At 39.3% G+C, this 17,797-nt stretch overlaps 2 protein-coding genes and 1 gene segment (V, D, J or C); 2 read left to right on the top strand and 1 right to left on the bottom strand.

Annotated features, from left to right (window-relative positions):
• Positions 1-247: 247 nt before the first annotated feature.
• LOC111223337 lies at positions 248-912 on the bottom strand. The segment is given in 2 exon segments: positions 248-582; positions 799-912. Coding segments are annotated over 2 exon segments (372 nt in total).
• A 1,889-nt stretch (positions 913-2,801) lies between these two features.
• LOC111223325 (zinc finger protein 771-like) lies at positions 2,802-6,925 on the top strand. Its single transcript, XM_022747429.1, has 2 exons — positions 2,802-3,210; positions 4,797-6,925. Exons 1-2 carry the CDS (start codon positions 2,937-2,939, stop codon positions 5,681-5,683), a joined length of 1,161 nt encoding a protein of 386 aa, XP_022603150.1. The 5' UTR covers positions 2,802-2,936; the 3' UTR covers positions 5,684-6,925.
• Positions 6,926-10,004: 3,079 nt separating this feature from the next.
• LOC111223326 (class I histocompatibility antigen, F10 alpha chain-like) lies at positions 10,005-15,742 on the top strand. The gene is made up of 7 exons (XM_022747430.1): positions 10,005-10,136; positions 11,119-11,385; positions 12,013-12,291; positions 12,770-13,072; positions 14,217-14,324; positions 15,098-15,115; positions 15,242-15,742. Exons 1-7 carry the CDS (start codon positions 10,088-10,090, stop codon positions 15,289-15,291), a joined length of 1,074 nt encoding a protein of 357 aa, XP_022603151.1. The 5' UTR covers positions 10,005-10,087; the 3' UTR covers positions 15,292-15,742.
• Positions 15,743-17,797: the final 2,055 nt, after the last annotated feature.

Here is a 17,797-nt window from a genome sequence, read left to right as displayed (position 1 = left end):
GTTGTGTTGTGTGTGTGTGTGTGTGTGTGTGTGTGTGTGGTGTTGTGTGTGTGTTGTGTGTGTGTTGTGTGTGTGTGTAAAAAGTAAAATATTTCATCATGTTTTATAGTAAATGAAATAAATACAGATTTTCTATCAGATGAAACTTTTCAACAGCATGAGAACATGTTGCAGTCAAACCTCCAGTGTTTTACTTTCAGTGCAGCTGTTGAGTCAGATCAGTTCCTCTGCAGCCTGAGGGAGGTTTTTGTACGACGCTTTTTCACTGTGTGAACACCCACAGACTGTTGATAACATGTGCACTCTGACAGTAGTAAACTCCTGAATCTTCAGCCTGAACTCCACTGATGGTCAGAGTGAAGTCAGGGTCAGTTCCACTTCCACTAAAACGATCTGGAACTCCAGATTCACGGGTTGTATCACCATAAATCAGGAGTTTAGGAGCTTCTCCAGGTTTCTGAAGGTACCAGTTGAGGAAGCTACTAACATCTGAACTGGTTTGACATCTGATAGAGACAGTCTGTCCTGGAACAACAGACTGAGATCCAGGAGACTGAGTCACAGTGATTTCTCCTGATGAACCTGGAAAACATGAAGAAGAGGAGAAGGGTTATTGAGACAAATCCAGCTTGGAGAAAGATGATCAACATCCAAACAGAAGAGGATGATTTCTTTAACATGGAGAACAGATGGAAGAAGGTCAATGCTGCTTGTTTGAGTGTTTCTCCATCACAGCAGAACATCATTGTGGTGAACCTGGTTGCATCCTGAAGCAAAGTTTTCACAAGAGAGTCTCACCCTGAACAAGGAGCCCCAGGGTGGCCAGCAGTAGAGTCAGAGACATCATCATTGTGCTGCCGGCGTGTCAGTGGCTCTGAAAGGCCTGGACAGCCACTGATCAACACTGGCCTCTTAACGGCTGGGAGCAGAGAGGCAGGACACATATGCAAACACACAGAGTCAGTGAACTGTAGCTGTCCTCAACATATCATCTAACATGTGAAGCTTAATTGTTAGTCTTCATATCAGGGACTTGTTTTTAAATATCAACTTTACTATATATGACTTAAAACCAAGAAGAATTTTGTAGTTTGGTAAAATTCAAATTCATGTCACACTTACTGCCACTTTCAACATCTTTTTTATCTTTAGTACTGAAACTTGTCTGTTGCCATGGTTCAGCAGTGATGCTTGTCTGTTTCCATGGTCACTGTGCTGAGAGAGGGAAGTGAAACACTGAAGTCCAGTTTCATCCAATCTAAGGATAACCAACAGGAGCAGCAACCGACACGGTGGAGTTTATTTCCTTTGCATCAATCATGCTTGATTTATATTTTGAAATTTCTCTCTTTCTATTTTAAAAATGAACCTTAATGCTTCAGTACTACTGAACATAAGAGGAGCCTTTTTGTCTTTTATATTTGAGTTTTGGTCCAGAATACTGTCATCTTAAAAAAATTCAGTTCATCAGGGGAAGACGTTATTCTTTCAGCTTTGAAGTGCTGCATTCACCAGTTTTAAATTATGTTGTCAGCATGACAAGAATAAAAGTCTTTTGAAAGTTGAAAAGGTTCATTTGAGGAATGGAGACACAGCAGACCTTCCAGGCTGTTTACATTAACTTGACTTTAGTGCCACTTTGTGGTTGAGACGTCCCATTACTCTGTGTTCGTAAGCAGCTACAAAGTGGTACCATTAAAAGTACATGGAATGAATGTTTGTGGTCAAGTGCAATGCTCAGTGGAAATATTTTAACAACATTACTCTGGGTTTTTACATCTGTTTGTCATCTTCTTCCACTGTCCCCATCTCCTTTTAGATATTGACACCATTTAAACCCCGGACACTTTTTCTTTTCTCCATAAATGTGTGTCATTTGTGTTTATGGTTGTTCTCCATGAACATATCACAGTCAGTCGTAACAGTCTAATAATGTTAGGCAGAATGACAAAGTAAGAACAAGTACTTTTCCTTCTGATATGTGAAGTACATTTTATACTTCTGTAGGTAGGATGTGGCCTTCAAGACTTGTACTTGTAATTAAGTATTTACATCCTTTAAGTGGTATCTTTACCTTCAGTAATGGATCCAAACAGTGGTGAAAAGCAACTAAGTACATTTACTCAAGCACTGTACTTAATTACAGCGCTAAAGTGCATCTACTTCAGTCACAATGTTAGATACAAATATTGTATTTTTAACTCCAACTTAAAGTACACTCTAAATCATTTCAAGTTTGTGTTTTAGCAATGTTTTATCATGACTGTTATTATTCTAAGTTTTGTTTCCTTAGAAAGTTCATGTCATGATTTGAGTAATGTCTCGACAGTTCTTTCATTCAAAACATATTTTATATTCAAAAATATGAACTAATAACTACTCATGTTTGTAAGTTTATATATGTTTATATTTTAAAGTCTGAAAGTTAAAACTATGTGAAGTTGAATTAACTTGAAATGAACATAATTTGCACATTTACATTAAGTTAATGAGAAAAGATGATTTAATTCCACTAGATTCATGTATAATGTTTCACAGTGTAGTTGAATCTTAAACTGCTGCTTACTGTGTTAATGCATCAGCAATCATTTTTAATTGTATTTTTACTTTTGATTCGATTTTCTGGTGATAGCTTTGTACTTTTACATAAGCTAAAATTTAAAGTACTTTTTATTCCCCTAACAGACTATTTTTACAGAGTGGTAAAAAGTTATGGACTCTTCCTCCACCACAATTAAACGTTTTGTTCACCCGGAACTTTTGACGAGGAGCCATTGTTTCCCCCCGACGTCTTCCTGTGAGTGGGCCTCAGCTGTTTTGTTTACTTTTCATCCAGGAGCAGTTTATTACTTTAATGCCAATCTGTCGGGGGCTTTTTCATTGTCAGCAATATTGCCTGGAGGGATTTAGTGTTTCGCGGGGGAAATTAAAATAACATGTCCGCGGACCAGCCGATGTTGCCCCCGCGCTGCTCTCCGTCCTTCCCTCCCGGAGCGGTGGACGGCTGCGGCGGAGCGGAGCTTCCGAGCGGCCCGCTGGCAGAGATGGAGAGCCTGCGGATGTTCCTCAACGAGCGGCTGACCGCGGCGGTGGACGACATCCTCGGGGTGTTCGGGAGAACTGTGGCTCGGTACCGGGAGCAGATTGACCGCCAGCGGCGACAACTGGACAGCCTGAGGTCCGAGGAGAGCAGCTGGAACCGGGCAGCAGGTCTGTTGGTGTCTCCCTTTACACAGTGGTGGAGGGAGTGTTCAGGTCCTTAGGGAGAAGTACCACAGTGTAAAAATATTCCATTATTTTAAATAATAAACTTTATTTATATAGAGCTTTTCTCAACAAAGTTACAAAGTGATTTACTAAAGACAAAAAAACTGTTCATTATTTTTTGTTTATTTCAATCCCCTGTAGTTGTTGCCATGGCGACTCATAGCCTGTTGTATTTTCAGACTGATTCTCTTATCATTATTTTTTTTAACAAAGTTTTTAAAAAGCTTATAACAATTCTGACTGACGGCCGATATTTACAGCCCTATCAATATATGCAGTCACTTGATATTGGCTGATATATTGATCCAGCCAAATTATTGATCCAGCTCTACAGCACATGTACTAAATGATTTTCTGTTGCTACAACAAGTCCAACAAGATAGCCTTAAAATAAACCATCTTACTATGGATGTGATATGGACACCGAGTAGAACATTTGACAGTAAAAATAAACTTGTCAGTGCCCTCTGGTGGACAGTCTACTTTAACATCACATTGTTACTAAATGACCACAAACACTGTTCGGCATTTTTGTCCAGAAATTTCTTCCTACCTGTTGACCAACATATACACTGATGCCAATATATCTGCAGCTTGATTTATCGATCCATGTAAGTACACAGGTAATACCAACAAAACGTATCAAAAGTAAACATACATGACATACATGTACTGATGTATTTAGCTTCTATCAGTATATGAACCTGGCCGGTTTATTGGTACAGCTCTACTCATAATGCAGGAAGATGGCCTTTGTGATTGTTATATTATTATATATTTTATTACTGATTTTAAAAATACTGATGCATTGACATGTAAGGATCATTGTAATGTCATTGACAGCTAAAATGAAGCTGGTTTTAACAGTTTCAAATCTGTTTGGAGAGGTTCACATATAACGATGCACCATATCCACCAGTTTGCAAAAACAAAATCATCTGCAAAGTAGCTTGAACCTGTACGTGTGAAATAAATGTAGTGTAGGAAAGAGTCCAGTATCTTCCTTTTGAAGTGAAGTGGACTTTAGAGTCACTGAAAAAAATCAAGTGAAGTACAGGTACAGTACCTGAACCCTTAATGGTTGTACTCGCTTGTACTCAGTTACTTTCCACCACTGCCTTTACATTAAGCGGGGATTATTCACAGGGTGTGTGCAGATCCTTAAAAATTCGAAGGTGAATTAAGGTGAATTTACAGATCCAGTTTTTCAGCAGCAGAACCAGAAGTTAAAACACGACACTGAACCTGACGCATGGACCTGAAGACAGACTGGTTTCACCTGTTTGTAAAAGTCCTCTTCTACAAGAACACTGCTCCCAGTTTACCTATAGGGCTCACGTTTATGAGAGGAACACTGTTTGTTGGACGAACAAAAATACTATTAACAGTTGTGTGTTTGTGCACTTGTTGAGAAATAGATGGAGACAAACTAAAAGCAACTGAAGTATTAAGATTTGTGTTTTATTTTTTGTATAAAAAAAGATCAACAATTTAATTCGTTTTTTCTGTGATCCTCTGCCTCCCTTCAGACCCTCTGCAGGCTTCCTCCTGGATAAAAAACTGCCCTGAAGACCAGATCCTGTGCGCCCAGATGGACCAGGCCGGCAGTATGGATCAGACCAACGTCGGGACCTCGATTGCTCACGTTAAAACAGAGGCTGGTGGTGAGAATGGTGAGAGTCACGTTGATCCAGCCGGTGGTGCAGAGGCAGCGGGTGATGGCCGGCTCCTGGCTGAGGGCTCTGACACTGAAGACAGTGGAGACTACTGGAGAGAGGCTGCAGGACTCTGGAAACCAGAGGAGACGGGAGAGACAGAAGGTCCGAGCTCACCTCCGAGCAGGAAAGTGGAGAGCTCCGCTGATCTGTCGCAGGAGCACAAACCTTCACATCAGCTCCCACCGGTGTTTACCTGTCAAGTTTGCGGCGAGTCCTTCCAGAGGAGGAGCTACCTGTTCACTCACACTTCGGCACATTTGAGAGACTGCGGCGTGTGCGGGAAACATCTGGAGCGCACCGAGAACCTGAAGCTCCACCTCCGAGTTCACAGAGAAACGCTGTTCCGCTGCAGCGTCTGCGGCCAGACTTTCACCCTGCGGGGGAACCTGAGGACGCACATGAGGATCCACTCGGGCGAGCGGCCGTACGGCTGCACGGTCTGCGGGAAGAGCTTCGGCAGGAGGGCGACGCTGGTGCGGCACGTCCGCAGCCACACGGGCGAGAAGCCGTTCACCTGCACGTACTGCGGCCGCGGCTTCGTGGAGAAGGGAAACCTGACGGTGCACCTGCGGACGCACACCGGCGAGAGGCCGTACTGGTGCTCCATCTGCGACCGGCGCTTCAGCCAGCTGTCCTGCTTCTACAAACACCCCTGTCAGAGGAGAGGCCTGGCCTCTGCCCGCGTCACTCCCACCTGACTGCTGGAAAATAAGACAGGCATTCTGTAGCATTTGCAAAATGAACTTCTCCTGTGAGCTGTCAGGACTGACAGTGAGTTGGGTGGTCAAAACCCTCACGCTCATGAAAGTCTCATATTATTTCCTTTTTTATGAGTTCATGAGTTTCATGGTTGCTCAGGGTCAAAGATTAAACCTTTTCTACTGCACGAACATAACAACACATAGGCCTAACTAATGGGTTCTCCTGTTGTCTGCACTGCAGCGGTTTGTTGGGAAAGCCAACACAGCAATTATTAAAGCAAATTGTGTGTTTCGCTAAACACCCCAAGGAAGTGTGCCTCAATATACAGGCAATACGCCGATAGAGAATAAGCAGCATGTATGCTTTGCTCCCTTGTTCTGCACTCGTCCATTTGAAGTGGATATCGTGTGCACGCTGTTGGGGAGCACGCCATTCGTTTCACTTACGTTTTCCAGTAGCATTTGGGTGGCGTATCGATTTTCCATGAGTGAGCTATTTTTACAGCTACATGTAAACCAAACACTCCCATGACTATTTCTTTTTTATTTTATCTTGAAGTAAAAAAAAGCTCAGAAACCCTCCTGATGTCTTTTAACCCGTGGTTTCCTCACCGTCACCTCCTCGTCTTCTGACTGAGGACAGAATCGAGCGCGTAGACGTGAAGGAAAATCAATATTAGCGTCTCTTATCGTCTCATAACTGAACTTGCTTGCAGAAGATACAAATGATCACTACTATCCTGGTGTCGTATTATTCGCCAGTTTTATATATTTGGTAACAAACATTGAACCAAAGCCCTTGAACAATAAGCCCCTTAAGAGTTGAGGGAAGCTGCAGGTAACACGCGATATGGTTATGATTCAAGCCTCCACACCAAGCGCGAATCATCTCAGACACAGCTGTTGGGGTCAGATGACAAATTGTGTCTGCGTTTATGAACCACGTCGTTTTCACAGACAGATCTTCAGCTCGCGTCTCAAAACAGTTGTGGCGCTACTACTGTTACTTGTTTCCGTGCTGGTGAGCGACAGCGGATGTAAACCTGAAACCCACGAAAACTATTGTCAAGAATGTTTGGATTTGCTGTTGTTGATTTAACTGTTGAAATACAACCTCCATACTTTTCATTTCCTAACTTGAAGATCTTAATGCTGTTTCAAAATCTGTTTCGAATTCTGCAGGGGAAATGCTGCAGTCAAGTTCAAACATAATGGACGAATAAAAATGACTGGAATCAGTTCATCTGTTTATTGCAGTTTTTGTGGCTGAGTGTATATGTGTATATGTGTGTGCTCACATATATACACATATACATGTATAGTAAGTTAATGCTAGATAGCGACCACTTTTTACTTACACCTGCACAGTCTAACGTAGTTCAACACAGCTCTGCCTTTTCAATGTTGTCAGCTGTTGTCAGTTTTTACTTTCACTGTCAGAGATTTAAATTAATCCATTTGTTAATTACTGACAGCACAGTCGGTGACGGTGTTGCACCTTGAACTGGATTGGATAATATTGAGAAGGTGTGTTTAATGTTCCCGCCCCCTCATCTATGTAAAAGATCCAAGAGGGGCACAGTGTAATGCTGCACCCACTGACTGTGATGCCTGTTCAAGCCGGAGTATTCACAGTACGGTGGAGGAAAAAAGCTGACATTTCAGTTGACGGTTGATGTGAATATGAAAATACCAGGTTCTTAAAAATGTTATACTTGAATTATAGGCATTAAAAAAAAATCAGATAAACAGGACTGTTGCTTCTTCCAAGGAGGAAAGGACAAGACAATCATATTTCATATGTATTTATAATGGACTGTGCATTTACAGGTCAGTGTGTTTTAATAATCATCCAGTCAAAGTGAAACCTAAGTCAGTCCAGGACGAGTGTGACGCTGATGCATCAGTGTTGCTTTTTGTTCTCAGTGTGACGTGTTGGAGGTCAGCCAGCCTCTCCAGATATTAATCACTGCTAATACAAAATGAAAATGTTGGTGTCAGGAGGAGGCTTTCCAGTGAGCGATCTCACCGTCTGAATACACATAATTCAAAGGTTTGAATTACACATTATTGACAGAATATGAAGTCAGCCACACTGACCAGGGCAGAGCCACACACGCATTTGAAATTACCAATGACTGCACATACTTCCTATCCTGTGGGGAGAATGAGTGTCTGAACCAACTTTTATTGTAATCTACTGATAGATGTTGAGACATTGAGTCTGGACCAACCAACCAACACTGCCATCCCCTGAGCTGCAAGGGCAGAAAACAGTGACCATCAGTGGATATATCATCACACAGAGATATGAATATAGCTGCAGCATTCCAAATTAATTCTGTATTGTCCCAAAAATGCACTCAAAGGTGCCCAGTTTATGTCGTTAGTAATCGATGTGGACAAATTAGGCAATTAAACAGGGGCTTTTCGTGGCTGATTGGTTAAAGCACCAACATATTCACAATGACGCACATTCAATTACAGCCAAGACCCTTGTTACATGCCATAACCCTTTGCCTTTTTTCATTTACTTTCTGACAATTATCCCAAATACATGGATATAGAGTACCAGTAAAAAATTTAAGCACACCTTCTAATTCAATGGTTGTTTTTCTAATATTGTAGAACAATGCTGAGGACATCACTGCAATGAAATAAGACAAATAGAATTATTTAGTAAACAAAAAAAATGTAAATAAAGTAAAATGTTTTAGATTTTGGATTTGGCATTCTCTCAACAAGCTTCATGAGGCCACCTGCAATGTTTTTCCAACAGTCTTAAAGGAGTTTCCATAGATGTTGAGCTGCTTTTCTTTCACTCTGCAGTCCACCTCATCCCAAACCATCTCAACTGGGTCTAGGTTCGGTGATTGTGGAGGCCAGGACATGTGACTCCTTCACTACTTAGTTAAACCGGCCTTACGTAGCCTTGTCCTTTTGAAAAACAAATGATGGTCCCACTAAGCACAAACCAGATGGGATGGCACATCATTGCAGAATGCTTTGGTAGTGATGCTGGTTATATATTAGGTTAATGTTGGTAATAAATCACCAACAGCATCACCAGCAAAGCCCCCTCACATCATCGTATGTCCTCCTCCATGCTTCTTGGTGGGTACCACACATGCAGATACCATCCGTTCCCCTTTTTTGCATCTCACAAGGACAGTGGTTGGGACCAAAAATCTCACATTTGGACTCATCAGACTAAAGTACTGATTTCCATTGGTCTAATGTCCATTCCTTGTGTTTTTTCTCTTCTTCTTATTGGCCTCCATCAGTAGTGGTTTCTTTACATCAGTTTGACCGTGAAGGCCTGATACACACTATCTCAGTTGATGTTGAGATTTGTCTGCTACTTGAACTCTGTGAAGCATTCATGTAAGCTCTAATCTGAGGTACTGTTAACTGGCAATTTCTGAGGCTGGTAACTCCAATGAATTTATCCTCTGCAGCAGAGGTAAGTCTTGGTCTTCCTTTCCTGGGATGGTTGACTGACCCTCATGTCTTAAAGTAATGATGGACTGTCATTTCTCATTACTTGGTTCAACAGTTCTTCACACAATCTTGATTAGGACAGTTGTCCAATAGGGTTACTTACCATATGCCAACACTACCAACACAACACAACTGATCATCTCAAATGCATTAGGAAGGCAAGGAATTCCACTAATCAACTTTTGTCAGGGCACACCTGTTAATTGAAAAGCGTTCCAGGTGACTACTTCAAGAAGCTGGTTAAGATAGCGCCAATATGTGCAAAGCTGTCATCAAGGTAAATGATGGATACTTTGAAGAATCTAAAATATGAAACATATGTTTTTAAATTAAAGAAATATATATTTTAGTTTACAACATAATTCCATATGTTGTTTCATAGTTCTGATGCCTTCAATTTTGTTCTACAACGTAGAATATCATGGTCATATCATATGCGCGCGTAATGTTGCCAGCTCAACTGAAGACGAGTCTCTGAATACTTGCAAAACAACTCTGACAGACAGCCATCTCCTCAGCTGCTGAGTGAGCTTTCACTTTCTGTATTTAAGAGTCATCACGTTAGCACGTTTGGTGTCACATTCAGATAAACAATTTTATTTACGTACTTACTTCTAATAATACTATGAATTTATAGTGAGATTTAAGTTTAATGATCTCTGGAAGTGGTGTTCCTAAATGCAATATGTTACATAGTTTAAACATAGTTTCAGTATCAGAATTAACCTCAGTTCATAAAATCCGCCTAGTAACATATGACGTGTGAGACTTTTCTGAATTTCTATTGGACAGGATTTTGCCCCTAGGGTTACATCTTGTTGTAACCTCATACTGCGCTAGTCTTCACGAGATCTCCCTCACTCATTTTTCTGTGCTCTTTTTACAAGTTGTCAAACCGCGATGTGGGAACTACTTTTGCTGCTGCTTTCATGTCATGTTGCATCTCCAGGTAAGATCGCATTTAACATCTTGCTATCATCAGTACTAAGTATGTGGAACTGCAGTTTAATGATGCCATATTTAGCTTAACTAGTGAAGTGCGTCATTTCATCAAAGTCTTAGTGCCGGTTAACTGGTAGGCAACGCATGCATTTAGGCTAGTATGCTGTTATATATGTGACTTGTTTAAAACAAACAAGTGTAATGTTTGTGTGTGTCTCAAATTTTAAAAATTCCTTTGTTCTTTGAAAAGTTTGTCATCAATTTGAACTTGGGACACAATTATAAGAAAATGATAATGGGTTTCGTTTTCACTGTGAGATTTTGATAGAACCATTTGTTAATTACTGACACCACAGTCAGGGACGGTGTTGTACCTTGAACTGGACTGGATTATATTGAGTGGTGTGTTTAATATTCTGGCCCCCTCATCTATGTAAAAAGTCCAAGAGGGGTACAGTGTAATGCTGCACCCACTGACGGTGATGCCTGTTAAAGCCGGAGTATTTACAGTAAGATGGAGGAAAAAAGTAATTGAAAATAAAAATGTCAGGTTCTGTGAAAGTTTATACTTGAATTATAGGCAATAAAAAAATCATACAAACAGGACAACCATATTTCAGCTGTATATAAAAAAAATTGTAATTTAAAAAACAACAAAAAGAAAAAGAAAAATTTGTTCTACTTGGAATGTCAAATTTTGCTGCTGCTTCTTGAGAGGACATACACTTTATATAAATCTTTAATCTTTCTAATGTCCCTTCTGGGCCCAAATATAGGACTACAATATAAAATAACTAAAGTGCAATTATCACCTGAGGTCTCTTCTAATTGAAAAATAAAATATTCAAATCTGGGCTCAGAATCATTGTCAGTCAGCATTAGTAACATTTAAACCCTAAATCTTTAAGTTTGCCTTGCTGTAATTAGATGCTGTACCAAAATACCCATTTGTAAGTCTGAAAGTTTTATGTGACTGCTTCTCCCTACAGTGTTGCACTCCCTGAAGCATGTCTACACTGCATCCACCGAGGTCCCAAACTTCCCAGACTTTGTGGCAGTTATGCTTGTTGATGGAATTCAAACAGATCACTACTACAGCAACACCAAGAGAACAGTACCCACACAGGTCTGGATGAACCAAGTCACAGCAGACGATCCGGAGTACTGGAAAAGACAAACATTGTTCACCGAGGAACAAGAGCGGAGATGCAGGAACAGAATTGAGATATTAAAGAGGCGCTTTAACCAGACCAGAGGTTTGTTTTACTTTTGTATTGATTTACTAAATATTTCACTTCTTACTGCTAAAAGGGGGGGGACAAGGAAATATAGCACTAAGATCTAATAGGACGAGTATAGAGACGAGTCCATTGTCTGAGGCCATTCCAAGATTATTGGTAACCTTAACCAGAGCTGTTACTGTGCTATGATGGACTCTAAATCCTGATTGAAAATCTTCAAACAGACCATTTATATGCAAATAATCAAATAACTGGTTTGCAACTACTTTTTATGGTGATTTTTTCCCTCTAATAGTATTTCTAAAGAAACTCATAAAGTCACTACTGAGGAGGAATAGATGGCTTAATAGAGCTATGACTGTCTGTCAGCCTGGCTACAGGACTGAACAGAAACCTGGGGTTGACCTTGTGTTCTTCTAGCAAAACAAAACATGAGACACCAGCAACCAGAAGTGTTGTGACAATATGCTTACCGCAGTACATCAGCATGTCAACCATGTAACAACAACCTCCACCCTTTAGTGATCCTATGACTTTCCATTATCATGTTGAAATTTTCATTTGTCTAATGTTATTTATTATTATAAATGATTATTTATAATATGTTATAATTTTTCAATTTTGTGTTTTCATTTCTCCCAGGAATCCATGTATTGCAGGTGTTGCATGGCTGTGAATGGGATGATGAGACTGGAGATGTTAATGGTTTTGATTTAGTTAGTTATGAAGGAGAAGACATCTTAACATTGGACGTGAATGCACAGAGGTGGATTGCTTTAAAACCTGAACTTCTTATAACCCAACATAAGTGGAATAATGACAAAGGTTGGCTAGAATTCATGGATCACCGTTTGAACCAGGAGTGCCCTGTGACGCTGAAGAACAGTTTGAAATATCAGAAGAGCACTCTGCAGAAAACAGGTATGAGCAGAGTTTAGGGTTGGTAAAATCTAACTAGTCTAAATGTACATTTACCTTACATTTACTCATTTATCCAAAGAGCAGACCCAGAAGTCACTCTGAAGGCAGCATTAGTGACTTGAATTTGATTCAAGTGGCCATGGGTAGCCAGTGGAGGTCGATGACCTTTTAGGCTGATCAAAAACCAGATGAGCTGCTGCATTCTGGACTAAGGGGTTCACCGTGTGTGAAGGGACATCCACCAGAATCTAATATAAAATGTTCTTATTGAATTTGAATCTTTTCGAATCCGTGATCAAATCTTTTTAAATTTAGCTGTCAACATTTGGGTGTTTAAGTAAAGTTAGAAATAAGTTAAACTGCCCTCTCATTTTTGGCTGAGAAGGCCCTCAGCTTTGAGTGGCAACATATTAAATGTTCATAACCTGGAAATGAGATGAGCACCTTTCTTGGTGTGTCTTGCCTTCTCCTTCTCTAGACCGTCCGTTGCTGTCTCTCCTCCAGAAGACTCCCTTGTCTCCAGTGACCTGCCATGCTACAGGTTTCTACCCTGGCAAGGCCGTTATATTTTGGAGCAGGGATGGAGAGGATCTTCACGAGCATGTGGACCACAGCGAGCTCCTTCACAACCATGACGACACCTTCCAGATGAGCGTGGATCTCGATCTGTCGCTGGTCAAACCTGACGACTGGCCGCGGTACGAGTGTGTTTTTCAGCTCTCCGGTGTTGAGGATGACATAGTCATCAAGCTGGACCCAGCCGTGATCAAGACTAACTGGGGTAAGTAGGACAGGCGGAAAACATGCAATCACTCTGCTTAGTCAGATGTTTAATTGATCCGTTTCTTTTTTGCATACACCGAACTGGACTGTTTATATATAATACAAGAAGCAACGAACATCACTTCAGCATCAGTAATGACGTTTCGAAGTCTGAATCTGCTGCCACCTTTCAATTTTCACTCAGACCGAGTATACTTAAAGGAACAGTTAAACATTTTGGGAAATATTTACTTTCTTGCAGAGAGTTGTGAGGTTGATAACACTTTTATGTATGTACCATAAACGTGAAGCTACAGCCAGCGGCCAGCTTATTTTAGCATAATGACAGGAAACAGCTGTAAACAGCTAGTCTGGCTGTGTCCAAAGGTCACAAAATTCACCTGCGAGCACCTGTTAAGCTCGTTGGTTAAGACCTTATATATTGTTTTTCTAAGCTGCAAGTAAAAAGCGTAAAAACAACACATACGGTGTTGCGGGGGTGTTTATCTTTCAGACTATTTCCTGGGTGGGAACACTGACTTCTTGGCAGTGCCAGAGACATGAGAGTTGTATCACTCTTCTAGTCTAACTCTCAACAAGAAAGCAAATAAGTTTATTTTCCAACATGTCAAACTATTCCCATAAGTACAGTTTTGAGGTAATTGTACTTTACTTGTGTATTTGTATTCTTTACTACTTCAAACTATTACTCTTTTAATGTGCTTTTTCACATCATTACATCTATCCAAGATTTTACATATAGAACATACAGTATGTGCAATGCACTGTCACAGATGAGACTAAACAGTATAAAAAGTATTTGAAGGGACCATTCTCTATAGTCAGTGTTTGCTTGCTTACTTCGCTCTTCCAGCACGATTTTTACAGAATCCGGGCTAAAAGATTTCAAATGAACTTGTAGTTTATGAAAAAAAAACATGTTCTTAGAGAGCTTTCTGCAAAGGAACTCTTTAAACCAACTAATAAATAACTGCAATAATTAATCTACATCGACCTTATCTGTTTTAATAGACAGCAGGAAACCATCAGATGGAAATAGTAACTAGATGTGTGTAGCTATCAGTGAACTAATATTCTCCCTTCTTGCATCTCACATACAGAATCTGATTTCTTACCCCTTTGTCTTCTGTTGTTTTGTTCAGTCAAGAATCCCAGTGTCCCAACACTCCTCGTCACTTTGTCTGCAGTGGTCACAGTGGCTATCGTGTTCATAGCGGCCACAGGGATCCTAGTTTACAAAAAGAAAAAAGGTGAGAGACTGAAACTAATTGCTATAGTCCTTCCTCCTGTCACCTGCACTGTACCAGGCGAAAGACGAAATCTAAAGTCCTCATTCTGTTTGAAAGTGACCTCATATGCATATAATATGCTGCTTCACAAATCAAGGGGAGGTCTTCCTCATCAGGTTAGGTTTGGCCCAACGTGTATGGCCAAAGAGAAAACTCCATGCCATGAAAGCAGCACGACTCTATCGATGATGCTGTCTCTGTGTCGTTCCACCACTTTGACCCATACTGAAATATCCTGACAACTACTTGATGGACCACAATCAGATCAAAGTTTTAATTTGTTTTAATACCTGCAGAACTAATGACACTCATATCAACCTCAGCTGAACTTTGTACCACTAATTGAACATGGTTAACATTATACCTGTTAACATCGGCATATTAACATTGTCATTGTGAGTATGTTAGCATGTTAATGTTAGCATTTAGTTTAAAGCTCTGTTAAATTTTGTTTCACTGCTTCTTATACCCAAACATTTCCTGCTGGGGCTGGTTAATATAGAAAGTTTTCCACCAGCAAACCATCGAGGGGCTTTTATTGTGAAGAAGCCGTAGGAAATGGAGTGTGTTTATCACAGATTTAGCGCACTTAGTTAGCGGTGCTGTTCTCCAATAACAACAAGATTAGATAATAACCCTTCAAAGTCATTTAGAAACAGTATGATGACTGTGGATTTTTTCTACTGGATGTTCTGTGGTACAGAGATTAATTTTTCATTTTCTTTTTATTTCAGCCGAGAACCCTTCCAATTGTAAGTATTTTGTTTTTCCTTGGTGTTCATCTGGTCTGACCTACACTCTGTGGTAGTTTGTGTTAGTCAGGCAGATTGTAGCCTGGAACAAAATGAATGTCCTAACAATGTATCACTGCCTTCCAGCTCCTGACAACAACACTGAGCTCTCTGAGAACCTGAATCCAGAGACCTGATTCCACGCAGACCTCTTGAAGTATTCCGGCACCGTGCCGGTTCACCGTTGTAACGGTCAAAGTGTCAAATGTAAAAATGATGACATATGAGACAAACTAAAGGTTTAGTTAGGCCATAGGAATAAAAAAAAACCTTGTTTTGTGCCTGACACTTACAAAAACAGTTGCCGTTCAAGTTTAGATTATTATTTCAATAAATTAGAAATGAGAGATTAAATATTTCATTTCTAATTTCAGATTTCTTAAATTCTCACAAATGAACACACACAAATATGCTAACGCACGTGTATACACATTTGTATAAGATAAGGTATAGTTGGATACAAACACTAACAGTAACTGTTTTGTGACCGAGCCTCAAAAATCTGTACTATTTTTCCAGTTATGTAAATATTCTTCTCATATATTTTTTACAAAACGAAGTTTGGTAAAAATCTAATGTAATCTAATCTTAATGTATTTTACTTTTTGATACTTGAAAAAATTGACCTCAAGCTTCTGAAAAGTTAAATTGAAAAAATATCTTCTCATTTACATTAATTAATGTTAATTAAATGGATGACAGTGTCCATATATCTGTAGAAAGCTATTTAAACTAAACCAAGTATAGCAGCTGTATTGAAGGACACAAAAGTTCTTTACACATGCTCCTCTTTAGTGTGATGATGGTTGTTTGAATACTAAATGGGGCGTCATCACCCGCTCCTGTTCAGGAATGTGCCTGAAAGACTTGATGTTTGATAAGCTTCATGATTTATGTTTGTTGTTCTAAGGCGAGTTTGACATTTTCCTGTTTAACCTTTATTGATTTTAACGCCATGTTTTCTAAATTACAGCATATTTTAATTAGTGTGTCCGTGGTCTTTAACAGTACAGTTTTTATTGTTTTACGAGCTACAATATCCTATTCATAACTTGACATATGGATGTGAATTTTAAAGAGGAAAACACCCTTGTGTTGACAAATGATAGGATGACATAATATAGAAAACATCAAAACAAACAAAAGAACAAGCATCGTTTTGTCATTCAGGGTTCCTCAGCCATTAGCGATCCTTATACATGGTTTAGGATCCTAAATTTTCATCCGATTACAGAGTTATCAAGTTGTCATTTGTAATTGCAGTAGAGCTTCCCAAACCATAAGTTACTTTGGTCTTTGAACTGAAAATATTTCAATTTTGAATTCATGTTATTTTTTTTTTTTATTATTGGTTTTGGTTTCTTTTTTTTTTATCTCACCAGCATGATCCTTTTTTTGTTTTATTTGTGAAAATACCTAAACTAAACATTATCTTGATACCAAAAAGGAGTAAATAATAAATAAAAATCCTTCATGAACTGTGTTTAAAGAAGAAAACAGTCTTACATCTGTATTCATTTAGTTGTATGTTGTTTGTTTCTATTTGGAAATGTATACCAAGTAGCAGATACGGAAAACTAATAAAACTGTTCTTCAAGTGTCGGACAAGTTCTATATACAGTTTAATGTTTTGTTTTTCAATAAAAGTCTCATCAAGTCTTATCAATAAAAGCAATATTCAAAGTGTCTGGATTGTTTATGCATTGTCTTTATAATTTTGTCAATACACTCACATAGTCACATCATGAATAGGGCTGCATAGCTATAGTTTAATTAAACACGGATGATGGGTTGCACTAAAAATGTTGTAGATTCATTAAAATAATAATACATGCACCCCACTATATATAACTTACCTTATTGTAGTGCCTGAGGTAGTGGATACCTCAAGAGGAATACAAATATGTATTTCTTCCATTTAACAAAAGAAGTCAACATCTTCAAATGTCAGATGTCCTTTTTATAAGCACATGCACAAACCTTTGATGATTTTAAAACTGTTTATTTATTTATTGGTTGTAAAGCACTTCCAGCTGCATTTTTTTGCATGAAACGTGTTCATTCATTCTTTTATTCATTCCTAAATCAGACACTGTCTGATCAAAGGATAAATCAAAACAAGAAGCTTAAACACACACTTGATCCCAACTTTTAAGCACTTTTCAACTCTGTTTACTGCAAGGGTGCAGGTTTTAATCTCAACATTGGTAGGAACGCAACATATGGATATATGAAGATATAAATTCAAAACATATATGAAATACTCATAGTAAAATGCAATACTTGATTTCAATGCAATATTTGGTTGATGGTAATAAAACAGAGGGGTGGCAGGGTCCACCCCTCTGTTTTATTGCATTTTACTATGAGTATTTCATATATGTTTTATATCTTCATATATCCATATGTTGCATAAAGGCATAAAAGAAGTCATTGTAAGTCATAAAAAACGCCATGATACAGTAATGGTATAAAAACATCATAGTATAGTAAGGCATTAAAGTTGCCAATTATTGTGCATGTCTTCGGACCGTGGGAGGAAGGGGGAGTACTCGGAGAGAACCTGTGCAAGCACAGGGAGAACATGCAAACTCAGTGCAGGGAACCTTCTCACTGTGATGCAAATGTTCTAACTACTGCAGC

Source organism: Seriola dumerili, unplaced genomic scaffold (genome assembly GCF_002260705.1).
Source record: "Seriola dumerili isolate Sdu_G_001 unplaced genomic scaffold, Sdu_1.0 BDQW01000110.1, whole genome shotgun sequence".
Classification (NCBI taxonomy): Eukaryota; Metazoa; Chordata; class Actinopteri; order Carangiformes; family Carangidae; genus Seriola; species Seriola dumerili.
The sequence above is the reverse complement of the archived record's forward strand: the minus strand, read 5'-3'. Positions and strand labels throughout refer to the sequence as shown.